This window comes from Epinephelus fuscoguttatus, linkage group LG7 (assembly GCF_011397635.1).
Source record: "Epinephelus fuscoguttatus linkage group LG7, E.fuscoguttatus.final_Chr_v1".
Taxonomy (NCBI): domain Eukaryota; kingdom Metazoa; phylum Chordata; class Actinopteri; order Perciformes; family Serranidae; genus Epinephelus; species Epinephelus fuscoguttatus.
In genome coordinates this window covers 46,212,456-46,239,813 of record NC_064758.1, presented here as the reverse complement: position 1 = coordinate 46,239,813, position 27,358 = coordinate 46,212,456, and the positions used below count along the sequence as shown (strand labels likewise).

Here is a 27,358-nt window from a genome sequence, read left to right as displayed (position 1 = left end):
CAGCAGCTGATGACAGACAGTGAGCAGATGGTGACAGCAGCTGGGACAGGAGGACAGACAGCAGCTGGGACAGGGGGACAGACAGCAGCTGGGACAGGGGGACAGACAGCAGCTGATTGATTGATCTTGTGTGTTGACTCAAACTAAATGTGTAATTTTATTTAAAGGTTTCAGAGACAATGAACTTTTGTGTTCTTAAAGAAAAACCTCAGTTTTTATTTTATACAGAATATTTTGTGACGTTTTTTGTCACATGAAGAGACACAGAGCTCCTCTTCCTCTCAGCTGGAGCCTTCATCTGATGACTGTACAGATACAGTTGTGTTCACTGTAACATCTGTTACATGCTGTTGAGCTGAAGGTTAAAGTCAACGACTTCATCATCTTAAAACAGAGCGGTTATATTTTACTGACTGAACCTTGAGACCGTCATGATGGTGACATGGTGATGGTGACATGGTGATGGTGACATGGTGATGGTGACGTGCTGATGGTGACGTGCTGATGGTGATGTGCTGATGGTGACATGGTGATGGTGACATGGTGATGGTGATGTGCTGATGGTGACATGGTGATGGTGACATGGTGATGGTGATGTGCTGATGGTGACATGGTGATGGTGACGTGCTGATGGTGACATGATGGTGACATGGTGATGGTGACATGGTGATGGTGATGTGCTGATGGTGACATGGTGATGGTGACGTGCTGATGGTGACATGGTGATGGTGACATGGTGATGGTGATGTGCTGATGGTGACATGGTGATGGTGACATGGTGATGGTGATGTGCTGATGGTGACATGGTGATGGTGACGTGCTGATGGTGACATGGTGATGGTGACGTGCTGATGGTGACATGGTGATGGTGACATGGTGATGGTGATGTGCTGATGGTGACATGGTGATGGTGACATGGTGATGGTGACATGGTGATGGTGACGTGCTGATGGTGACATGGTGATGGTGACATGGTGATGGTGATGTGCTGATGGTGACATGGTGATGGTGACATGGTGATGGTGATGTGCTGATGGTGACATGGTGATGGTGACGTGCTGATGGTGACATGGTGATGGTGACGTGCTGATGGTGACTGGTTTCAGCCCAGTTACCTGAGGGAAATGTTGCATTGTACGTTTCTGCAAAACACACACACACCTTACATTTGTACCTTACATTTCATACGATTCATACGTGTCTAAAGTGACACACAGTATCTGAAGTTGTTACTCAGTGAAACATGTCGTGTCTCAGCTGCTTGTGAGGCTCCAAACATGTTTTAGGGACCTGCTGCTGTTTTTCTACCAAACCAGGTATTTAACACCAAAAACTAGACTTGCATCAATTACAGTTTTTTGGGGCCGATTCTGATTTCATTTTTTTCTAACCACTTTACAGCTCACAAGATATTGCAATATTTTCTATCTTTGCTTTATCAGAACATTTAAATCAAGACACAAGCAGCTTTTCAATAATCATCTCAAACACACACAAACAGTGACACAGGTTCAGAAACATTTTCCTTTTTGCTCAAATATAGCTTCAGCTACAGTATTAAAATAAATACGTAAAAAGGCATACATAAATAAAAACATGGATAAATGAAACAATAATTCTTGGTGTACAGCATGTGCGGGTAATTTCTTGAATAGACAAAAAAGTAAAAATATGTCCTGTGGAAAATTCACACAGGTCTTCAGGACGCACCCGCCAGTAAGCGCACGGACACACACGTCGTCAGATTGAAGCGGCGCAGTGCAGCAGTGAGAGCTCTGCAGTTCAGTTTAACACGGACAGTTAACAACTTCCTCCTTCTCTCTTCTGATGTGTGTGCGTGAATGATGAAGGTGAGAAGCCGGCCATGTTTCACTTCCTCACATCGCCCAAGGCTCTTCAAGAGAAGGCTGAGACACGGGGTCAAACAATCGCAGCTCAGCTTACATTGCGCATGTTTGACCCCGAGTCTCAGCCTTCTCTTGAATAGCCTTGACATCGCCCACGCCGTGAGTTGCACATGTGCGTGTGTGTGCGCTGCTGATGTTACACCATGTCAATAATGCGGCGCGCTGGGAATTTGACCAGTGTTTTCAATCGGCATATTGTAGACTGAGCGGCTGGTCGCAGGTCGCGGCCGATCACCTGAAAACTGGCCAGATTCCGAGCACTGACGATAAATCGGTGCAAGTCTATGAAAAACCTCTCTGAACGGTGTGTCTGTAACCTCGTCGACCACAGCGATGCTGGGACGTAGACTTTCACTGTATCTGTTTAATAAACTGACACTTTGGCTTAATTCACCTGTCAGCAGTTATAACTGGTCATTTATTTGTTGTACATCAAAACATATTGCACATATTTTTATACCTCTAAGCTTTTACACACTGGTTTCACACACGGTCATGTAATCACTAGTGTTGAACACTGTAATTCACATATTGTTATTTTTCTTGAACTTAACATCCTAGTGTTATACATGTGTGTGTAACACAAGGCTAGTTAAACACTGTAGCATGATGCACATATTTTTAAAACTTTACTTACTAGTTTTATACATTTTAATGTAACAATAGGCACAAAGTTTTTATATTTCTTACACATTTTACACACTCAGCATGTTATTCATATTTATATTTTTAAATATCTGACATACTGAAGCATATTTTTATTCCTATATTCTTACATACTTATTATTTTTATAATTCCTTTATCTGCTTTCTTTGATTCTCTTTGCTTTACGTCTGAGGGACTTTAACGTGTCACAGTTTGAGTCGCAGTATTGATCCCCTCAGGATCAGTCACATCATGATGTGTAGATGTATCGGTGGTTTTCAGAGATGGACGCTGGAAACGTTTCTCCTGGTCATGTTGTGATGTTGTTGGTATTCGAGTCAGTGATGTAAAATCATTGATCTGAATCCTCCCATCGTTTTTCCATCAGATAGAAACTTCTTGGTTGAATAAATACTAAGCTTACACACACACACACACACACACACACTCTTCAGACACATTACTCCACATCATCATTACAGTAAATAGAAGCTCGACCATCGTCTCCATTTTCCAGCCAGAGTGAAGGATGAATTTTAATTGCCTGAAAACTAAAAATGGAGGCCGGGCGATGTGAATGGATCCTCTCGGCGTTCACCCCGCTCACCTCTCCTCCCACACAGCTGCCGCTTTAATATTCATCCACATGGGGAGATATTCCTGTGGAGGCTGACCTCGGAGAGCGACGCAGGGGGGAGGAGGGAGGAGGGACGAGGAGGAGGGAGGAGGGAGGAGGGAGCGCCAGAGGTGTCGTCTGTGTGGTGAACAGATTGGTGGATATCACTGGTTTTGGTTGTAGATGTTGGCAGAGGAACACTTGTTCTATGTTTAGTGAAGCCTCTTCCTCTTCCTCCTCCTCCTCCTCCTCCTCCTCCTCTGCTCTCTGAGTCCAACAAACGCTCTCTGCCGCTTCCACAGCCAACCAGACATTTTGAAATAGAGTACAAACTGCCGCGGGGCTTCGCTGAGGGCCACGTCTGAACGTCACGTCTGAACGCCACGTCTGAACGTCAAATGAAGACTCAACAGTTTTTATATTTTACTACCTTCAGTTATAAACCATCATTTCACTGATCATCCATCAGGTTATAGATCAATGTGATGTCACCAGGCAGTGACTGGTTTCACTACATTTAAGAAAAGATGAGATGAAATTTAGATCTGCTCAGATGAGAGCTGAAAGAATGAATCAATTAATCATTCTGTCAGTCAACAAAAAATAACGTATCACTTCCGATCGTAACTTTTGCTCCTCTTTGTTTTTATCTCTGACCGTTGGTCGGACGAAACACACGTCACCATGGACAACATGGAAAAATCGTATAATCTCGTTTTTCAGGCCAAGAAGAGAAGAATTAGTAAAATCCTTGAAAGTTTTGGAAAGTCATGGAATTTTGTTGTGCGTAATGTGATTAATTGTTACAGTAATTTTACTCTTAATGAAACATGACTGCAGGTTTTTTGATTTTTCTGTAGCTGTTGACGAGTTGTGTTCATCACCAGATGATCCACCATACGATATTATCACAATACTTAAGTCACGATACAATCGTATTATGATTTTACATTTTTTGTGATATGCTGACACGGGATATATTGTGATTGATCACCTTTTTTCAGCTGTGAATTATAGACTTTAAACAAAACTGTCAACATCTGTTTTATCTAATCAGATAACGTTTTCAGTCTGTTCATCGCTTCATTTCTGCAGCACTAACATGTTTCTAGTGACTGAAAATGCAACTGAATATATTGTTCTAGTCGGTGACTAGAGTTTAATTTGTTTTTGTAATATTAATAATTTATATAATAATAAATGCTTGGCACTGTGAGATGATATGACATTGACACACAAAAATATTGCGATATTTTGTTGTATCAGTTTTTCCCTCCCCTACTGCTGACGTAACCTAGTTCTGATAACGTGTGACAACATTTTGTTTATCATATTCTTCACTCTCTCCTGTCCACACCTGATGATCCTTTAGATATGTACGCATATTTGAGGATGAGCAGTTGACACATGCAGCACAGAGCGTTCAGTCGTCACTCCGAGCACCAGCGAGCACTTCAGCTACATTTGAGCTGATGTGAAAGTGAGTGTGACGGTTTAAAGGTACGGAGCATTCTGTTTTAAAGCAATGAACCAACGGCCAACTGACCTGTGGGCCGTCACTCCCACTCTGTGAGCTCCGTGTACGCAGACGTCTGGAGTAAAGTGTACAGCAGGTGTAAAGCATCACTGCAGACGTTACACCAAACCGCCGATGCACCTCACACTCCCTCCAGGTTAGGAGTGAGTTAATGCCCCAAGCGAAGGAGTTCAAGTGTCTCAGGGTCCTGTTCACAGGGAGGGGCCACAAAAAACAATAAATTACAGTAATTTAAACATTTTTAAAACTAAACGGCTCCGTAGCTTCAGCGTCTGCAGCCCGATGAGACGTCAACCGTCGTTATCGGATCTCACACTGCTGTCAGCAGGACGAGGATGTCTCCTGTCAGAAATGACGGTGATAACCTCTGTAGTCCAGTGCTGGTTTGGTTATCGTCAGAACAGACGGAGACAAAGACAGTGTTTGAGTTGGATTCAGTGAGGGTTGATGGTGATGTTGATAACAGCACGCTGGTCTCTGTATTAATAGTGATGAATCACGCTCATGTATGAATCATGCATCAACAATGGCCTTTTTTTACATGAGCCATGATGATGATGATGATGATGAAGATATAGAGAAATACAGATGCTCTGTAGAAACAACATATTGTCAGTATTTCACAGTTGATCTTCTAAAGATGAGCTGACTGACTGTACACAGACATCTACTTCCTGTCCGTCCCTCCTGAGTTTCCTCCCTCCTCTCTCTGCTCAGAGTCGTTTTTGGGAGTCTGTCAGTGTGTGAATGGAGGTCGGAGGACACGCTGAGCTGTGCAGACTGTGAAGCCTCTGTGATTTGGACTTTATAAATAAAGTTGACTTGTTTCAAACAGAAAAACTACTCGCTGGAGGTCAGAGAAAGATGGAGGTTAAAAGAAAGCAACACTGACTGTTTCTTGACTTTGTTCCAGACCTCCATATATCCTGACCTCCTCCATTAGTGGGTGTTCACACCACAAATAAACCCTGCAGGAGGCGGCGGTTTCAGGCACCTCCACTTCTCCAATTCTTGTATGGATTTCTCTGCACAGTGGTTTCTCTGATCGCTGTCTCAGCCTCTTCTCACTCTCAACTCGTCAGACACCGACCGACGCTCTGTCAGTGGATCTCGGCGTCAGACACCGACACACAGAAGCACCCATCACGTCGCTGTGATACACACTCTGCAGCGGCTGTTTCTGACACAGTGAGCAACAACCCAGCTCATCAAATACAGCCGCTCTGTCAGTGGATCATGAGACACCGACGCATGGCGGTGTGATACACACCGGCGGCGGCTGTTTGATGCCTCCAGCAGCTACCGCAGTATGAACAGCAAGACAGTCCTCGCAGGAGCTGTGGTAGGGGTGAGTTAGAAATCAATACGGCGTAGTATCATGATATTTTTGCATCACGATATGGTATCAATAATTGATGCTTATTTATGATATAAATTATTGATACTTCAGGTACAAATTAAACTTCCGGTGGCGACTAGAGTAATTAAATCAGGAGCTTTTCCAGTCGACTAGAAACATGTTGCTGCAATAAAAAGTGAAAAGAACAGACTGAAAACCTTTGGAGGGGTTTGTGTGTCCCGATGATCCTGGGAGCTGAGTTGTTCGAGGCCGACGGGCCCTGGTAGGGTCTCCTGAAGCAAAGTGGTCTCAGAGGGGGGGCCAGACTGAGAGCGGTTCAAGTGGACCTCAGTGACACAGCACATTTGGATAAAGAGTACCTCGCCCTGTATGGAAACACCGGGCCCCCCCTCTGGAGCCAGACCTGGGGGGAGCTCGCCAGTGAGTGTGTGGTGGCGGGGCCTTGGACCAGGGGCCTTGGACCAGGGGCCTGGTCTGGCTCAGCCTGAACGAGTAACATGGAGCCACCGCCCTGTGGGCCCAGACAGCAGGCAGGGGCGGGGACCCGGCGTGCTGACCCCTGGTGTCTCAAGTGTCAGTGATAGTGATAAAACATTTGTTCAACAAAAACTCCTCTGTTTTTATTTCTTTAAAGGTCGTTCTGTCACAATAACAAATTTTGCTGGGCGATTAATTGTGTCAGAAATTATCGTGATAAGTGATAATATTGCATAATATTGTGATTTTAAGACCGTTTTTATTATTGTTGTAATTTTGCTGTTTTTAGACCATTTTTAAACTTCTATAATGATAATAAAGACATATTGATGCAAGTTCACCCTTTTAAAGAGAAATAAACATTTAGTTAACAAGAATATTTAGGAATGCAAAAAAGAAAATTTAAATATTCAAAATAAATAAATAAATAAAGACCTTATAAATACAACAAAACAGTCTGTCAGTCTCTCACTCTCAGGTGTGCAGTTAAGTTGGTCGTGTTTGCTCTTTTTGTTGAGATGGTTTTAGAACAAACCCGGCACACCGGCTCGTCCTAATCACTGGGCTGCCCCCTGTCCTTTGGTTTAAATCCAAAACACTCCCACACAGGGGCCGTGGAGTTTGATTTAGGAACAAGTTCCATGTCTTTCTCTGATGCTTCGTCTCCCCCTCACGAAGAGGAAGACTGTGCGCATGTAACGAGCAGAAACTGCACCTTTGTGTTGAAAATAGACGTATAGTTTTTAAGGACACACTTCATGAGACAAGTGTTAATCGACATGCCGTCCCTGAATGTCCCAAACCGCCGCAGGAGGGTACCCAGCGCATCACATTTTCACATGTTGGGCCACTGAACAAGAGGCGGTATTTGATGAGTTGGGCTGAGAACATGTTGTCACATAGAGACGTTCCTCCTGTTCAGACAAACCCACTGCGCCCAGTAGCTGCAAATCTGACGTGACACACACATGATGGGACGTTTTTAGATTCAGTTTGACTTCCACCTCCTGAGGTTCTCATTATCTCTGATGTTCATGTGAACAAAGGTCCTGGCGTCCTCTCAGAAGTCAGATCTGCTCCTCACGACTGTTTGCTTGTAGTTTGTTGCTGATGGTTTGCTCTGGATGGTTTCTGTAACTCTATATCTGACTGAAGTTTGGATTTATCAGATTAACTTTGACCCTGCTACGTGAGTGTCAGGCAGAGTGATCCAGATCTGCTCTGATTGGTCGGACAGATGTTTGGCTTGAGGCACATGTGAGACAGTCTGGTCCATGAAGTCCAGTTTGAGGAGCAGATCTGTGAGTCACCACACAGATTTACAGGTATCACAGAAGCGACTGGAGCAACAATCAGGAGGTTAATCCATCATAAATAAATACTGCAGGAGCGTGTGTGTGTGTGTGTGTGTTTGATCGGCCTGATCAGATGACGTCATGTCTAACCCCGTTAACAGATTCATTGGAGTGAATGAGGACGCTGCATTTCTGTCACACTGGGTCATAAAAGCTGCGTTAAACAACATCAAGCTGCCTCCTGACAAACAGACGTCATAATTCACTGGGACGCTGATGATTGTTCGTCTGTTACGAGTTTAAACACAAGTTAACACACGTGGAGAGATGAACGCATCATAAAAAAGCGTCAGACTCAACTCTAATAAACGTCAGCGTGCTCTCAGAAGACTTGAACCTTGATCATCTGTCACGGTCGATGCTGAATCATCTTTATTCACATTTTATTTAGTGGTAATTTTCTGTATCTGTTGATCATCGTCGTGTCAGACGTGTCATTTCTTTATTCAACATCACTCACTTTATTCATCTTTCTCTTCCTCCTCTCTCCGACTGCTCTCAGGTCAGCAAACGTTCGTCTCTATAAAATCGCTCCAGCGTCTCTGAGCGGGCCGCTGTGATTGGCTCTCATTGGGTCGAGAGCTCGGACTCTAATGAATTGAATTTAGGAGGGGAAGGTTAACTGGTAATCTGGCAGAGACGCTCCGTCCACCGTCGTCACACAGACTCAGTGAGAGACGGTGGGTTCAAGAACAGAAAGTCTCTCTGAGTAACTCATGGTGCGTTCACAGCCGTGGGAAAAACTGAAGTCACACAGAGACAGGTGAGGACGTGACGTCATGTGTAGAGACAGATCGTTGAGCTGCAGCCTGCAGAACTCTGTCTGTCTGTCTGTCTGTCTGTCTGTCTCTGTCTCTCACTCTGTCCCTGTCTCTTTCTCTGTCTGTGTCTGTCTCTGTCTCTGTCTCTCTGTCTGTATCTCTGTCTGTATCTCTGTCTCTGTCTCTCTGCTGCTGGTATAGAGATAGATCACTGAGCTGCAGCCTGCAGAACTCTGTCTCTCTCTGTCTCTGTCCCTGTCTCTGTCTCTCTCTCTGTCTCTGTCTCTGTCCCTGTCTCTGTCCCTGTCTCTGTCCCTGTCTCTGTCTCTGTCCCTGTCTCTGTCTCTGTCTCTGTCCCTGTCCCTGTCCCTGTCCCTGTCTCTGTCTCTGTCTCTGTCCCTGTCTCTGTCTCTCTCTCTGTCTCTCTCTCTGTCTCTGTCTCTCTCTCTGTCTCTGTCTCTGTCTCTGTCCCTGTCTCTGTCTCTGTCTCTGTCCCTGTCCCTATCTCTGTCTCTGTCCCTGTCTCTGTCTCTCTCTCTGTCTCTCTCTCTGTCTTTGTCTCTGTCCCTGTGTCTCTCTGCTGCTGGTGTAGAGACAGGCCCATAGCCCATAATTCAGTGTGTGCAGCGCTGAGACGAGCAGACCCTCCACAGAGACGTTACAGTCCTGATTCATTTCACATGGAGCCTCTCTGCCGCCCGGCCGCTCGCTGTGTGTTCTGACAGCAGCAAAAACAACAAGTCGTAACTCAAACTCTCTGTTGACTTTATCTGCGTCTGTCAGACTGTTTTCCTCTCTGTCCGTCTCCTCTCTGCCTCTCTGCGCTGCGTCGCAGGGTTTCAACTCACTCCAGCCTTTTCTGACTCTCCTCACGTCCCCTCTCACTCTGCTCACCAGAAAACACTCGCCATGCTTTCATCCTGCTGCGTGCTTATCATCATGTCCTTAACTTCAGCCAGAAAAAATGGGATTTTAAAAAGTAATGGGAACATGTCCCCCCGGCCCCCAGGGGCCCTGCGTCCCAGCAGTGAGGGGAAAGCTTTGAAACACTTAGATCTTCATTTTGATAAATACAATTAAAAATATGGACTTAAAAAATGTGAAAAATCCAAGTTGTGTGTTTCAGTCATGTTAGAGACATGTGTGAGGACATGTGTGAGGACCTGAGTGTGTGTAAATCTCTGGCTGTCGTCCCGTTGGTGCTGCAGTTCTTCACATCATCACTCAGACTCATAAAACGAGAAAACAGCGGCTCTTGTTTGTTGTATTTTTCCAGATGCATTTTTGGTTTTTCTGGCATTTAAATCAGTGAAACTCCCGCAGAGTTTATTTATCTTCAGTGGTCACAGTGCCGCAGACCCCCCGTCACAAACGCACCCCGGTGACGAGTTTGATGTGTGTACGTGTGACATCAAGAGGCTTAAACTCACCGTAAAACACCGCCGTGACCTCACCTGACGATGGTTAATCATTACTATCAGAATATTGGTTCGACGTTGGTACGGTCCGTTCAGCCCAGCATGTAGAAACCAGTCGTTACATTAAAACCAGTTCTGACTGTGGTGGTCTGAGGCAGAGCGAGGACCAAACAGGAAGTGGACGGGGACCTGAAACCTGAAGCAGCTCTGGCAGGAAGCCACACAGGGACGTTTGGTTTGTGCGACCACACACAGAGGAAACCTCAGGGCGTTGAGACGGAGCTAAAAACTCCTCCGCTCTTTAAAAATGGACTTTCAAACCTTTGTAACTGCAGCTCCGCCAGCTCCACCCTGCCTCACACCCAGAGTTAAACTGGGAGCTGACCAGTCCAGCCACAGCCAGCTGCTGGTGTCAGGTGCTTCACTCGAGAAGAACCAAACCTCTGAATCAGACACATGTAAAGTTTATTATCCAAAAACAGACGAAACTCTTGTGAATCTTCCTTCATTTAGTGTCAGAGCTTCATCAGACTCATCAGAGACATGACGGAGAGCTGAGCTTCATACAGAAGCTTTGAGTTTAACGGGCTCAACGGTGTCCAGGTCTGTTCTCTGGTCTCTAAAGGTGCGGACACACCAAGCCGACATCAAGAACTAGCGGCGACGAAAGCCAACTGTTGCGTCGTCTACGTCGCCTCACGTCGCCTCATGTCAGGGCTAAAGATGCTAACTGACACAACGGGGCTAAAGATGCTAACTGACACAATGGGGCTAAAGATGCTAACCGACACAACAGGGCTAAAGATGCTAACTGACACAATGGGGCTAAAGATGCTAACCGACACAACAGGGCTAAAGATGCTAACTGACACAATGGGGCTAAAGATGCTAACCGACACAACAGGGCTAAAGATGCTAACTGACACAACGGGGCTAAAGATGCTAACTGACACAACAGGGCTAAAGATGCTAACCGACACAATGGGGCTAAAGATGCTAACTGACACAATGGGGCTAAAGATGCTAACTGACACAACCAGGCAGTTTCAGCACAGCGAGAGTCATCAGAGAATTATAACAGAGTTTGTCATGGAAACTACAAGAAGTTGTGAATGTGAGTGTAAGAGGGTTTAAGGTGGTATATTTCTCAGATAGTGGACTGATTTAACGTGGTATATAGTTAATATTTTGGACTGGTTTAAGGTGGTATATAGTTAATATTTTGGACTGGTTTAACGTAGTATATAGTTAATATTTTGGACTGGTTTAACGTAGTATATAGTTAATATTTTGGACTGGTTTAAGGTGGTATATAGTTAATATTTTGGACTGGTTTAAGGTGGTATAAGTTGTTCTGAGGCGGCAGCAGCAGCAGCAGCAGGCTGAGTGTGTGGTTGGGACTGGGCCCAGTCTGCCTCCTCTAACAACATAATCACATCAGCGGCTCTGACTGTCGACACAGCGAGCTGGCAGCCTGACGTCTCTCTGGAAGCTTCACAGTGAAACCTGCCTACATGACACCAGGCTGCCTTTTAAACACGCCTCTCTGTGCTCGCCGCTCAGCTCTCTGAAAATCAACCTGCAGACACAAACATCCGTCAGTGTCGCTGTGCAGGCTGTGTTTTAATGCTGCGACGGTCACACTGATGTTTTTAAGATGTGTCCATACATCATCACATGAGAGTCTGTAAACACTGCAGACGTCATGTTTGCTTCATGAAACATGTTTCAGTTTGTGAACCAGACGACCTCTGACCTTGGCTCCCAGGACCCGTGAGTCTGATACTGAGAGACGGAAGGAAGAACAAGAGACATGTTAGGTTTCATGATGAAAACATGTCATAACAACAACTGAAAATAAATCAGGATCTGTTGTGTCTCAGGATGAGTAACTACAGCTGTGGTATGACTGTAGCTGGTATGACTGTAGCGCCCTACGATGTTTCCCTCTGAGGCTGGTGTGTGAGGCTGGTGTGTGAGGCTGGTGTCTGAGGCTGGTGTGTGAGGCTGGTTTGTGAGGCTGGTGTCTGAGGCTGGTGTCTGAGGCTGGTGTCTGAGGCTGGTGTCTGAGGCTGGTGTGTGAGGCTGGTGTCTGAGGCTGGTGTGTGAGGCTGGTGTCTGAGGCTGGTGTCTGAGGCTGGTGTGTGAGGCTGGTGTCTGAGGCTGGTGTCTGAGGCTGGTGTCTGAGGCTGGTGTCTGAGGCTGGTGTGTGAGGCTGGTGTCTGAGGCTGGTGTGTGAGGCTGGTGTCTGAGGCTGGTGTGTGAGGCTGGTGTGTGAGGCTGGTGTCTGAGGCTGGTGTGTGAGGCTGGTGTGTGAGGCTGGTGTCTGAGGCTGGTGTGTGAGGCTGGTGTGTGAGGCTGGTGTCTGAGGCTGGTGTCTGAGGCTGGTGTGTAAGGCTCGTGTCTGAGGCTCGTGTCTGAGGCTGGTGTCTGAGGCTGGCGTCTGAGGCTGGTGTCTGAGGCTGGTGTCTGAGGCTGGTGTCTGAGGCTGGTGTTTGAGGCTGGTGTCTGAGGCTGGCGTCTGAGGCTGGTGTCTGAGGCTGGTGTCTGAGGCTGGTGTGTGAGGCTGGTGTCTGAGGCTGGTGTCTGAGGCTGGTGTGTAAGGCTCGTGTCTGAGGCTCGTGTCTGAGGCTGGTGTCTGAGGCTGGCGTCTGAGGCTGGTGTCTGAGGCTGGTGTCTGAGGCTGGTGTGTGAGGCTGGTGTCTGAGGCTGGTGTCTGAGGCTGGCGTCTGAGGCTGGTGTGTGAGGCTGGTGTCTGAGGCTGGTGTGTGAGTCGCAGCATCGCAACACAGTTAAAGTACCTCAGCTTCATTCCTCAGTTTCTGCCACCTCATATAAGCTGTTCTGAGTGACTCAGTGACTGAGTGACCTGAGTGCCTTTCAAACATATTTTCTTTAAATGTTTTGGTGATTATTTTTTTCTTTTTGAAAATTTTGGGAATTTTTTTTTGTTTTTTGAAAACATGCTCTCCAAACTTGATGCAGGCTTTGAGAGCATGTTTCACCATTTATCAGTCATAAACTGTAAAAAGAAATCTGATCTGATCTTATATTATATTATAATATATTATAATTGATCAGGTAACTATAAAGCAAGCTAAACTAATTTTTGGTAAGGTCACCATACAGAAGAACAAGCCAGACTGATAGTTGTATTACTGGTACAAACACTATCAGGTGTAGTAAAAGCAGCAGCTGTTTGAGGCCGCAGACGGAGCGTCATACTGACGACAGTAAAGTAACAGTTTAATGTTAGTGTCAGTTGTCATAGAAACAGCATCGTCAGTACACGCTGCAGTTGTCAGAGTGACAGTTCCAGTTGTAGTTGTAGTAGTAGTGGTTGTAGTAACGGCGGTTGCTGTGGTGACAGTAGTAATGGATTTCCCATCTATCGGTGTTGTTCTTGTACCAGCTGATCTGACAGCTGATTGGGTCAGAGGGGGTGATGTCATCAGTACATCAGTATGTAAGGAGAGAACGAGGCGACAGGAAGCTGGAGGGGACGTCCCAGGCGGATGGGTGTGTGTGTGTGTGAGAGTGTGTGTGTGTGTGTGTGTGTGTGTGTGTGTGTGTCTGTGTTGGGAGGTGCGGCGGTCAGCGCAGCGTGTCTCCTCTCTCCCCTCAGGCCTGTTTGTTTTGGACCCAGATCAGAGAGACTCACACACACACACACACACACACACACACACACACACACACACTGGAGCCAGCTGTCCAATCACAGCTGAGTGTTTTCAGGTCTCTCTGTGAGGTCGTGATGTCGGAGTCGTCCATGTCGTCAGGTCTGTGTGTGATTTTCATTAAAGGGACATTCCACTGATTTCACACGTGAAGATGAGTTGATCATGTTTTACCTTCGTTGTGCTTGTTCTTAGCTGTTATGTCTGTTTCTGTGCGACTGCAGAGAGAAACAGAAACCTAACTTCCTGTGTGTGTTCACATGGACAGCACACCTGATAGGACGGACCCCCGACACTCAGAGAGCTGAATCATCAGTCCCCTCAACCCACTGACATTCCTTCAGGTCATTTTTGTTTTGTTTAAATTTTTTGTCAGTCAGTGTCTGAAAGTTTCTGCTGACGTTTCAGTCCCCAAATTTTGCTGCAGAGTGAGCGCTCCTTGCGTTCATGCTGCTTTTCAGTCCAGACAGCTGCAGACACAGAGGCAGCAGCCCACACAGAGAGAGAGACTTCGCAGCATGACGCTCTGAGATAATGTAATCTTCTGCCGTCTGATTGGAGTTGGTGAATTTACAGACACTTAATACGACACAGTCTCTTTTGTTTGATATCTAGTGTTGGCAAAAAAAAGTTGTTGTAGATTTCTGATCCATCGTTAGTAGAGCTGGGTATCGGTACTCTCTAACGCATCGACAAAATAACTCAAGTAGTGTTGAAACATCTCCAGCCATATGATACCTGCATCCTTTCTGTGCTGGTGGTCTGATCCTGGATCGTCCCGTCAGATCAACAGACTTCCTGTTTCAGCCATCTCCAGAGCTGCTCTGTTCAGCTCTGCCTGGTGAGGACGAGTTACACAGCTGCAGCAGCAGCTAACGTCCAACACCTGTGAAAACGGTCCCGACAAACTCACACTGACACTGAAACCACTCTGTCGTTAAAGCTGTTGATGAAAAGTTATGTGATGCTAACAGTTAGCCCTGTCGCTGTGTGTGTGCGGCCGGGGGGACGCTCACACACAGCAGCTTCAGTTTCTTCAGTCAGTCGATGTATCTTCTCTGTGTGTGTGTGTGTGTGTGTGTGTGTGTGTGTGTCTGTTCCACGTTTTTCTCCTCACTGACTTGGTCAATCCATGTGAAATTTGGCACAGTGGTAGAGGGTCATGGGAGGATGCCAATGAAGCAATATTACATCAATTGGCCAAAGGGGGGCGCTATAGCAACCCATTGAAATGTCAAACTTTGAATGGGCATATCTCATGCCCCGTATGTGGTAGAGACATGAAACTTTGCACAGAGATGCCTCTCCTCATGAGGAACACATTTGCCTCAAGAACCCATAACTTCCGCTTATATAGATTTTCCACCATTTTGAATGTTTTGAAAAACACTTCAAATGGATCTCTTCCTAGGAAGTTTGAGCGATCTGCATGAAACTGGGTGAACATAATCTAGGGAGCAATATCTAAAGTTCCCTCTTGGCAAAAGTTGGAAAACTTCCTAAAACTGAGCTTCTATAAGGCAATGAATATTGCGGAGGGCGTGGCTCATCACATAAAGGTGTAGAACATCTCAAGGGTTTCACCCATCAACACGCAAATAAGAAGCCATATGAACACACATAATCTGAGGGGACCCCACCATTATTGAGCCCATCAAACAAAATGTGGGCGCTAGAGAGCTCATTTCTTATCTAGGCCTAACCGCCATATGGATTTTTACTAAACTTGGTAGATATGTAGAACAGGACGCCTCAAGGTGACTGGAGAAATTTAACTCTAATTGGCAACTGGGTGGCGCTATAACAACAGAAAAATGCTTCAAAATGGCTAAAATGCGACCGATCGCTGTGGCTCCCCCTGTGGACCAATGTTGGTGTTGTTTCTAATGTTTGCTATGACTAAGTCATGGTATGGTATGCTGTACATAATCACGGAAACTGTCAGTGTGTCATTCTGTCAGTCAGTCATTCTGTCTGTCCCACGTTTTTCTACTCACTGACGTGGTCAATCTATGTGAAACTGCACATAGGCATTGAGGACTGGCACAGGTAGAAGGTGACAAAGCTACCAGTGGGTATGGACTAGTATTCTAAATTCAGCAAAACATCAGTGTGTGACGTCAGTGACCAGCTGGGTTGTTTTAAGAGGACAGAGGTGTTGTATCAGAGCTGTAGTCCTCGGCTGCTGTAAAATGAGTTTTATAATGCTCTCTGTCTCTGTAGTGATTGAAGCAAATAAAACCCTAGCTATCAATCTGATGTTTACAGTGTACACGCCACTCTGTTCATATTATGGGTATCTAATGAAGAACCTTGTTGGTGTCAGTGTCACTTTAAAGGTACTGGTATTTGTTAAACAATACCCAGCCTTAGCTGTTAGCATAGTTAGATTCTTTACAAAGTTACATGAGTGTTGCTGTCTCCCTGAACGTCATGTACATCGAAAAAGTCAAACATTTGTACTGAACGTAACTCAGCCCTGTATCTGATGTATGGTTATGGTTCACTCTCATACTTCTGGATGTGTGTCAGTGAGAATCAGCAGATCACTGAGTCCGTCTCTAACCTGCCTCATGTTGCCTTTGCTCTCATCAGAAAACACAAACAGCTCAAAGCGACCAATCACAGCTCTGGTAGTCTCCATGTGGTCTCTGTGTGGCCCCGATGCAACACTAACTGTGGAGTACCTCCTTAAAGGCAATCCAGTCTGATCATCAGGCTAAAATACTACAGTAGATTCTTACTGTTACTATAGCAACTGTTGCTAACGCTGCTGCTGCTGGCGCTGCTGCTGCTGCTCCGTCTCCTCCAGCTGGCGTGTGGCCGACGCCTCTTTGTGTCAAACTGTAAAAAATTATAAAGGATTGTTTTTTCTCTGCAGATTTCCATAAAAACTGAAGCTTTTTCTTTTTACTTTTTTTATATGAAAGAACACTTCCTCCTCTTCTTCCTCCTCCTCCTTCTCCTCCTCCTCTTTTCCATTAGCACAAAGTGAATTAGCGGAGATGAGTCAGCCAATCAGCTGTGGCATTCAGAGGGAACGGAGCCATTATTGGCTAATGAGACGACGGGGAATTGAAGCTTTTATTCTAATAACAGTAATGTCTGTTTGTAACCGAGCCGCCTGCACCTGCTTCTCTCTTCTTCCAAACATCCTTTCTGCTTTTTCTTTTTTTCTCCGGCAGCGACGGGGGAATGGATCCTCACAGCCAGAGAGGGAAATTAATCTGTTGATTTAGATTCATATAGATGATTATTATTAGGAGACGCCTGCACCTGTTTCTCTCTTTCACTGCAGAGCTGAAGTCTGGAGACGAACCAAACCTCAGTCGAGTGAAGCGCCGTTTAGTTTCGCTGCTTTCCCCCGATGAAGACAAGATTATTGATTAACTTTTGTTTTGATATCATGGCGAGCCGGCTGCACCTGTGACGCTCACCTGTGGAGAAACAGTTAACCCTTTAACCCCTCATCGACACACGCCTGTTAGAGAACAGAAGAAACACCTGTCAAGTGATTGTATAAATCAGAGTCAGCTCCAGAATCAGATGATCAGATTAAGTTGATGTTTGATTTTGAGGCTCGGTGTGGACGTGATGTCACTTTGGTCCAGACTGAAACATTTAATTGTGTTATGAGTCTGTTGTTGGTTTGAGTCGTCGTCTCTGTCCGTTCGTCTCAGGATGGAAATGAAACGAGTGAACCTGAGTGATCAGGATGAGTCAGCGTCTGGATGTTCAATTTCCTGTTCCCTCTTTTTCTAAATAAACATTTTCCTCCTGCGTGCTCGCCGGTCCCGTTCACTTCAACCTGATGAATACATGACGTCATCACTCTGAAGGAGCGTCCTGTGGCCAACGACCTCGTGCTGTTTTAATACCTTATTACCGTGTGGCAAGAGTAATTACCCACAAACTGTTCATTTGAATCTGCAGATTATTTTTGAGAATAATCGTAATGTAATTAATAATTTAATCTGTAAGATTTCAGCAAGATATTGAAAAATATCCCCGAGGCTCAACTGACGAACTCAAATTACAACAAAAGTTGTTGAGCTCAAACATCAACATGATACACTGCTAATAAAACCTTCCTGCATAAAAACATGTTAAGATACACAAAGCACCATGAAAATAAACTTAAAACACACCAGTGCCGCTGGGGCATGTCATGTGATGTGCGTCAGGTGGCGCCCCAAGCACACACTGTCTGCGTCACGCTGCAGATCGTCAACACACAAGTTATCACTACTTCTACTGACAGATCTGAACTCCCTCCTCCTCTGCGTCAGCTTCAAATCATCTGTTGACAGCCACTGATTAGAGCTGATGTCTCACCTGGAGAGCCAATCACCAGAGCTGTGACTCAACAGGAAGTGTCTTTGTGGCCATTGTCTTTATAATGACGGGACTGTGGGTCGTTTAGCTCGAGATATTTCTCAACCTCAACATCAAGTCTCTCCTCATCTAGTCTTCGTCACACGTGAGACACAACAACAGCTGCAGAGTTCTCTGTATACATCAGTGGTGAGCAGAGAAGAAGAGCTGCTGTAGGAGCTGGTCTGTACAAGCACAGAGCGAGTGAGGGAGCAGTGATGTCTGAAAAAGGACGTGGCAACCTAGCCTCAGCTGGTGTCGGGTTGTTCATTGAACATAATAGGGGCGTATTTTTTGACATGCGTCGTTTGCTGGCGGTGTGTTTTAGCCTTTAAAGTGTGATTCAGTCAAATAACTTGAACATTAAAGACATGCAAAATAATTAAAGTACATGAGTCCGTGCACTGATCCGATAGTTGCGTCACGTTGCCTTGTGCAGCAACAGAATGTCAAATGAGGTAAAAAGAGAAAGTTTTATGGACTCATTCTAATTATGTGTCGTTCATGTTCAGGGTTTAACCTGAGCCATGTCACACAGCAACAATACAGCACAGGTGTTTGGATGACATGTGTACAGCAGCAAATTAGAGAAGCAGCTGCTAGCAGTTAGCAGCTAACTCAAAGAAGAAGAACAGCAGCTGTTAGCAGTTAGCAGCTAACAGGAGCTCCTTACCCTCCGAGCAGAGGACGAGATCAGCCGCCATATAACAGGGACGCTAAATGATTGTTATTGACATGTGATGTCATTGTTATTGTTTATAAAGAGCTGCTGACACGTATGTTATATGTCACACTAGAGGCTGACGCTGTTGTGTTACATTTCACGCCTCTTTTGACTCTGTGATGTCATCATGCTGTCTGACATCACACACTGGAGCCACATGATGCCGCCGTCGTTTGGTTCTGTGTAAACGTGTAAAGGAGGCGTAAAGACGGGACTTTGTTGTGGCTCTATGGCGCCCCCTCTGTGTGAACAGGTCTGTAGTTCACATTAACCAGGAACAGTTGAGGACGTGTTGTCTCATAAACTTGTCTCAGTCTCTGCAGGTGGACGTTTTATATAAATTCAACCAATGGCTACCTGGGAGGAAATCAATCTGGGAGCTGATTGGCTGTCGATGTTCCCTGCGGTGGCGTCTGACCTTGTTGGGTTTTTGTTTCTCTGTGTGAGGAATTGAACTGAACTCTGTGGTTAATTATCACGGCGGGCTCTCGGCCAATCAAATCACTCTCTCAGCGGAGCGAGGCCATTGATTGGTTCAGTACTGTGGGGAGGAATTAAAGTGTGGATTTGCAAATGTAAACTGTTTAAATGGCTGCGGCTGAAGTGTACACACACACACACACACACACACACACACACACGTGAATCAGCCAATAAGCAGTGATATTTGGTGGTTGGATATTAACTGAGGTTGATTGGTGTGTGATTGGAGGAGGAAGCGTCACACCTGGGCTCACCGCACACACATACATACACACACACTCAATATAGTGCTGACACAGAAACATACACACACACACACACACACACACACACACACATACACACACACACACTGAGTTAAGGACCAGCTGCTGTTTTTGTTGTGATTGGCTGTAAATTAGATTAAAGTCGATTGCTGGTTGCTGTGGCAACGGAGATTCACCCCCCCCCCCCCCCCCCCAACCCAACAAGTGTTTGTGTTTGTTGCTTTATTGCCAGTGACATCACAGTGACATCATCACAACTGCGTCACTCTCAGGTTCAGTCAGTTTTATAAACCCTTTCAAAGCTTAGATCCAGTGGACGCTGATTGAGATTGTTGTTTGTTTGATTCTGTTGAAGTCGTTCTAAAATAAAAACCGTAACAGACACAACGTTCGTTCTTCATGCAGCACAAAGCGACGGCTTCAGTCTTCCTCGTCATAATGTACGTCGCTCGTAGTGACGTCACTGCGCTACGTTACATATGATGCAAAAACATGCAATGGCACCAGAGGATTCAATGATGAATCCATCACATTGCATTTTCACTCTGCTCATAAAAATAAAAATAAATTAAAAAAATAACTTTAAAACTAAATATTGTTCACAGTTCAAATAACTTGTTGAGAAATTATTTATGTTTCTACATTTAAAAAAATCTTTTGGATCAAAATGTTTTTATCTTCTAAAATCTGATTTTTGTATATATATTTTTTAATTTATGACATAATTTTAATGCTTTTGTTAATTATTCTTGTTACTGACTCACAGAACCTCTGAGGACAGATCTCAGGGAGATGAAACATCTGAAGATACTCCAGGAAATGACATCACAATAAGCAAAAATACCAGTGTAGACACAGGCAGATCATTTCTATGACTTTCAGTTCCAAGGGTTAGAAGAGGCCAAAATGAGTCATGTGACTTGACAGACGTGTTCAGATCTGTCGACCTGTGTGTTACTGAGCACGTGCGGCAGCAGCAGCAGTGGCTCCGGTCCGATCTTGCCTCTTTCCTCCTGCAAATAAACAACAGCAAGCAAAATAAACACACACATAGTTTAGAGGAGGAGAGGACGTCTGACTGTATTTACCCGTCTCTCCCCCCTGTGTGTGTGTGTGTGTGTGTGTGTGTGTGTGTGTGTGTGTGTGTGTGTGTGTGTGTGTGTGGAGTTTATATCATCCAAACACTTTAACACTTTAAAGAAGTTTAAAGAAAAGTGTAAAAAGTTTTGGTTATAAAACAAGACCAGCGTCAAGGACCTTTGATTATTGATATTCTGCATCGTCCTGAGTTCTGACAGCTGCTGTACTGAAGGTGGACCGTTAGTGAACTTCTGGATGTGATTGGACCACAGACTATAAAACAGTGGGCATAACTCTGTGATGTCACCTGTTGGTTTGTGAACTCCTGCTGTGAAGCCTTGAGTTTGGCAGTCTGGCCGTTGCCGTCGTGGTTTTTTGGTCCCAGAAGTAAACGTATATGGACACGAGGGTGGAGCCTATCCAGTGGTACGCAGCCCACTGAATATCCAACACATCCTCACTGTGACCTCGTCACATGTCCACGTTTGGTCGTCCACGTTCACATGTGACGTCCGAGGTACCCTGGGTGTGTTGGTTGTTGACGTTCTGGGACGCACTGTTCATGGCACCTTTTAAACAGATTGAGGTCATTTAAGTTGTATTGATTTTAGATTTAGAAACAGAGCAGGTGTAACCACGAGTACTCAAGTTAAAATATAATAAGGCAATAAAATGATTTCTGCTGCGTGACAACGTTATGGATTTTAAAATCATTTTTTCCATCCCGTGGAAAACAAGGATTAAAAATTCATGTCCCATCTTGTTAACAGTGGGAGGTGGCGACAGGTTTACAGACGTCTCTTTTATAATGGCGGTCTGCGGGGAAAATGATTTTTGGGCTGCAGAGCACTTTTCACTGCAATACCGCAGGTGGCCACCAGGAAGAATTGTCTGCGATGCTGAGCGGCGTTCCTGGGAACGTGCTCCTGGTTCCAAAAATATAACATGAAGATGCCAAAATGCATCAAAAGTGTCTGCGTCTGTTGTTCTAACAGTGTGTGGAGTTAGTGTGGATGGAAGTACGTGGATCTTAATCTGAGGGGACGACGGCTGTTTGTGGCTTCACATGTTTTTATGAATCTGTTGCACAGAAACTAAACTGCTCGAGTTAATGTTTAAAATCTGTTTTAATGACACAAGTTTCATGACTAATTATTTTGGTCTGAGCAGCAGCTGAGACTGAAACTAGTGACAGCAGGTTCTAACTTCATCACAGGAGCCGATCCCACATCTGCTTTAAACTACCACATCTGGAAACACTCACACACACACACACACACACACACACACACACACACACAGCCAGCCGGTGCTATAGGTTGACGTTTGAACATGTCACTGATTCCTGTCCACCAAGCCCAGCGCTCCTTAACACACACACACACACACACACACACATAATGGTTGAATTAAACCTTTATGGAAACAAAATCATATTCCACACACACACACACACACAGAATACATAAACAGGCAAACAAATGCATGTAAGCACAAAAACATAACCCGAGGCAAATCAATAACCACACACACACACACACACACACACACACACACACACGGTGCAGCCTCTCAGTCACCCGTAGAGAACAATGACTCGACTTGCCAGAACCATCAACCTATTTTAACTCTGAGCCGCTGGCACTGTGGTGCGCACACACACACACACACACACACACACACACACACACATTGATGGGATTTATGGGCGGCTGGTTGGCCCCTGACAGCAGCAGCTCGTCCAGGCGGAGACATAAATCTACACCCAGGCTTCAGACTCGGCCTGTTCTCCCTGATCCATTTAGAGCCTATTAGATGGGGCGGGGTTGGGGGGGGGGTTGGGGGGGGTTTGGGGGTGGGCAGCAGTGGACGATTGTTACAGCTGATCAGATGGGGAGAGTGTGTCACAGATAATAACAGAGGAGCTCTGTGACCACGACCCAGAACAAGCCAAGAATCAGAAACAAAGGGACAAAGGGACAAAGGGACAGGTGCGCTCAGGTGAGGGACTGTTCACTACTTATGAGGGGGCGCGGCATTGGCAAATTTTGGCAATAATTTTGGCAATTTTTAAAGGACGCATTGCCTCCAAATTCTGGTGATTTGCCCTCCAAATTGTGGCCGTTATTTTGGTTAACAGCCCGTATCAAAGTGTCCTCCAGTCGCTCAGCGAGCCCCGAGGAAAAGTATGTGTAGCTTGAGGGAGGGTCACTCTGCAGCCACCTTCTCCTCTGATGAATAAAGAACAGTCCCTCGGTGCGTACGCAGCGCAGCAGTGAGCTGTGTGTTGTGATGTGGTTTTGTAGCAGCAGCAGGTATTTGTGTGTGCTTAGCTAACAGCAGCTGGTGTTTGTGTCCGTCTGTCCATCCACTGTTTCCTCTGCAGCAGTTGGTTTCAAACCTGTTGATGAAACATGTTCAGGAGCCATATGCACAACGTGCTCTTATGTCTGAACACATATGGAGTCCATGTGTCCCAATATAAATCTCCATGTGTCTGTGTGCTGTTTACATGTAGCGCTCTGTTGTTGGGAGGAAATGAGCTTCAGAGATGATGAGTTCAAGTCCTGCAGGAGTTTCCAGGACTGGTGCAAACAGCGTGTTGTCAGAATCAGGTTTATAACTTTACCTCAGTGTTTGGTGAATAACAAGAAATAAAAACTTCTTTAAGTCCTGAAGACAAACGTCTCCAAACAGCCGTGAAACAAGACCATTTAACCAAAGTATCAAATTCAGCTCAGTAACAACGGTCAGGGTTCACAGACACGTCAGTTGTTTTGCTCGTCACTTATTATTAGTGACTTCACATTTCATAAATGTTCCCGTCTGCTCGCAGTTTAACAAAAGACATGTAACATTATTATCTTTCTTCCTCACGTCTGGCCTCAGCCTCTGCGTCTCCTGACAGAACAGCTCGGCTCAATTTCAGCCTCCATGAACATTTTTTAGTCCAACATTGTTGAAAGTGAGAAGTTAGTGGAGTGAGACTCGTCCAGACAGGTGCCTTGTTTTTTATGTGGTAACAGCATTATTATCATACGGCATGTGTTCTGTGTGCATGGTCTGGATTATCTCTGATATCCTAAATATTTCCACCCTGCAGATATGTTCAGGAGTAAATAATGTTCTCCTCCTCGTCTGCCTCTTGGCTGCTGCGGTTATTTTAAAATGAAGACGTAACCTGATGATGATGATGATGATGATGATGGTTTGTATCAATGTTTTCACTTTGCATCAGTGATATGGGATCAATCATCACTGAATCAATATATCAATGGACCGAGTATGACATAATCTAGTTAGTTACCACAGGTACAGAGCCAGCTGACAGATTCTCACTCTGATACACTCTTGCAGAAATAAACACATTCCTGATGTGAGGAGGGGGAGGGTGTGTGTGTGTGTGTGTGTGTGTGTGTGTGCTCAGCAGCCTTTTGTCTCATTATCCGTCTGCATGTGTGTGTGTTGCCTGTTAGCTGTTAGCCGTTAGCGTTGTTAGTGTGTTAGTGCTGGTGTGCCGCGGTGCTAACGGGTTTGAACCTGCCAGAGAGCACAGTAATGATTTACTCTGTTTACCTAACTGTTTGACCTCTGACTGGGTGTGTGTGCAAGCATGTGTGTATGTGTGTGTGTGTGTGTGGCAGTTTGCCAGGCCTGTTTCTACGCTGTGTGTGTGTGTGTGTGTGTTTCCTGTAATTATTTAATGCAGTGACTCGTAACTCTCTCTCTCTGTACAGTTTAGCTGCCACAGTAATAAACACAGGTGTTTAGGAGGCACCTCTAAACACCTGCGTGTGTGTGTGTGTGTGTGTGTGTGTGCGTGCGTGCGTGCGTGCGTGCGTGCGTGCGTGTGTGCGTGTGTGTGTGCGTGTGTGTTCGGGCAGCGTATATGTGTTTGTCAGTCAGGACTGAAATCGGAGCGACCCCCTCATGATCTGTGTCATTTCTTGTCACTGAACTTATTTCAGGATAAAACGTTAAACTCAGAATGAAGTTCAAACATTTGACGATCACCTTCATCAGGTGAAACAATCAGAAGCTCAGTTTGGAGCTCAGCTGAAATCAGACAGCTCAGACACAACAGGAAGACGTTGCTCTGGACTTCTCTCCCTGAAGTCGCCTCCTCAGGCGGAGGCTCCTCTCAGACCTCCATCAGGTCACCAGTCAGCGCCGTCTACACGTCTGCTTTTATATCAAGTTTCCTTCAGCCATATTTTAATTTTGGGTCCAGAGCAGAGCACCATAATCCGTTTAGATATCACAGACGCTCACTTGTTTTCCTGCTGTTTTAGGATTCTGTGTTGTGAGCTAAGTGATCCATCGTACCATGATCTAATAAAACTCCATCACAGGTGAAGTCCTGCATTCAAATGTTAGCAGGAAAATAAAGTGCCATTATTGGTGATGCATTCAGAGCAGCATTTTCAATTTGTGAGTGTGAGTTTTAACTGAATCACCTCTTCTTCTTCTGCTGAGCTTTAATGGCACCAGCCAGCTGTTTTCATATAGTTTATATTAATATTCAGACGACAGGAGTGGAGGGAAACTAGCGTTTATTTATTTTGATAATTTCTATAAATTCTGTTGAGCTACATTTGGATGAAACTCTCAGCCGTGTGTTGGCTGAGAGTCCAGATGGTGTCGGGGAGCTGGACTGTTAGTTTACCTCAGCAGAGTCAGTGGAGAGTGACAGAACAGGCGCTGCAACACTGATCAGCTCTGGAAACGTCTGGTACCAATAACGCCGTTACATCTACTGCTACTGCTGCTACAGGACAGACTGTCAGTCCTGTGGAGACACCAGAGCTGCTGCTGCTGCTGCTGCTGCTGCTGCTGCTGCTGCGACGCCACACACACGTTTTTGTCCCTGCTCAGAGTTCAGGCTCCAAGACAACAAAACAGGAAGAAGCAGTAAAGTCGTCTGTTTTCGCTCTTAACTCGTCAAATACCGCCGCTTTGTCAGCAGACCTCGGTGTCAGACACTGGCAACGGCTTTCTCCGAGGCTGCAGCAACTACGGTCATACAAACAGCATGAAAGTCCATGTGGGGCGGGCGGGGAGGTGGACGGGTCAGACAGACTCTGATGTGTGAAACTAAAAGTCAGTCTAGTTGTTGGAATAGCAGCGTAGTGTGCTCGTATACATAGCATGCTACAGTAGTGACAGATGTCACATGATGTTACATCACGTTTGTACAACCAGGTCTCACTCTCAAGTTTTGGTCGGTGACCTTTGGCCTCAGACACTGTTGAAAAAAGCTGTTTTTCACGTCAGCATGAGACGCGGCCGGTCGCTGTGATTGTTCACGAGGTCCATCCAGTGATGTAAGCAACGCGCCCGTGTACAGCTGTGACTGGGCCGAGCCTCTTCCTGCAGCTGTGTTGGGTTTTTTATGTTTCATATCAAACCATTTTTGTTTAACTTCTTGGATGTTTCTTACGACAGATGACACAGTTATTGGTGGCGTTTCCTCCTCCCGGGCCTTTGATTCACCTGTCCCTATCACATCACCAACAGAAGGAAATAAAATGCTTTTCTCCACTTCGCCTAAAATAACTTCAGTCTCAGCAACAGACAAGATTTTCTGTCTTTGTTTGCTCCATGTGCGCGGGTCTATCCATAGTAATTATCACCTCTTTATATGGTGCTCATTGGATATTCATGGGCGGGGCTGTATGCTAATTGACGACTAGCAGGAGCACGCTGTCAGTTTACGATTGATTGGCATTCATGAACACACACACGTGTGTCTGCGATCAGATCTGAGTTTAGCACAGCGTTCATGAATCCTGTGTAGGTTTATAGTACAAAGGTTTTTAATGTGCAAATCTACTCACGGATTTACGAACATTTCATGACTGAGACCAAACGAGTTTAACAGAGAGAAACATGTGTGTTTATGACGGGGTTGAAAACGACATTTTTATTTTAAAAAAAAAAAAAAAAAAAGGGCATACCAGCAATCTACAAAGAAAAAGACATTTTCATTTTTATCCCCACCCACCACCATCAGGCTCTCTCTCTCTCTCACACACACACACACACACACACACACACACACACACACACAGTGACATGTATATAGATATAATTCAGTAACACCACAGACTGAATTTAATGTTTAATTTAGTGTCGTATTTAAAGAGAATTTAAACCTGCTGCAAACAGAAACATGTCGGACGTTTGTTTTTCTGCTGCAGGTCTATTTCTCTAACTGTAGAGAGTGTGTGTGTGTGTGTGTGTGTGTGTGTGTGTGTGTGTGTCCTTGCCAGCTGATAAATGACTCTTCATTCTCGGTCAGGAGTCTCCGATAAATACTTACTATCCCGCACACACACTCACAGAGTCAGTTTATCACACTGTGTGTGTGTGTGTGTGTGTGTGTGTGTGTGTGTGTGTGTGTGTGTGCATCGTCAGGACTCACCTTGGGAAATGACTTCATCTCTCTTTCTCTCTTCCTGTCTGTCCTCCTCACCCTCCTCTCTCCTTATTGACCGTGTTTTACAGCGAAATCCATAAAGTTTGTCCCAAAGGACACGTTTTAGCCTGACGTCACACACACACACACACACACACACAGTTGTAAAACAGTGTGAGGTCTAAATGAAAAGCGAGTGAGTGTATCTGCTTCCTCTATCTGTCTTTCATGGCTCGTCTACAAAATATTCTGTAGA

General features: G+C 45.3%; 2 protein-coding genes across 2 annotated transcripts in view; one reads left to right on the top strand and one right to left on the bottom strand.

The window, feature by feature from the left end:
- Positions 1-27,358, top strand: part of plxna3 (plexin A3) — a 177,621-nt gene that overhangs the window by 55,577 nt on the left and 94,686 nt on the right. The window lies entirely within an intron of this gene.
- On the bottom strand, positions 356-27,257 carry LOC125892441 (histidine-rich glycoprotein-like). The gene is made up of 3 exons (XM_049582467.1): positions 27,109-27,257; positions 639-1,142; positions 356-599 (listed from the first exon to the last, which is right to left on the bottom strand). Exons 1-3 carry the CDS (start codon positions 27,124-27,126, stop codon positions 381-383), a joined length of 741 nt encoding a protein of 246 aa, XP_049438424.1. The 5' UTR covers positions 27,127-27,257; the 3' UTR covers positions 356-380.

Coding starts and splice junctions, on each gene's coding strand:
- LOC125892441 (XM_049582467.1), bottom strand. Junction 600..638: donor CATCACCATGTCACCATCAT/GTCACCATCAGC, acceptor TGTCACCATCAG/CACATCACCATCACCATGTC.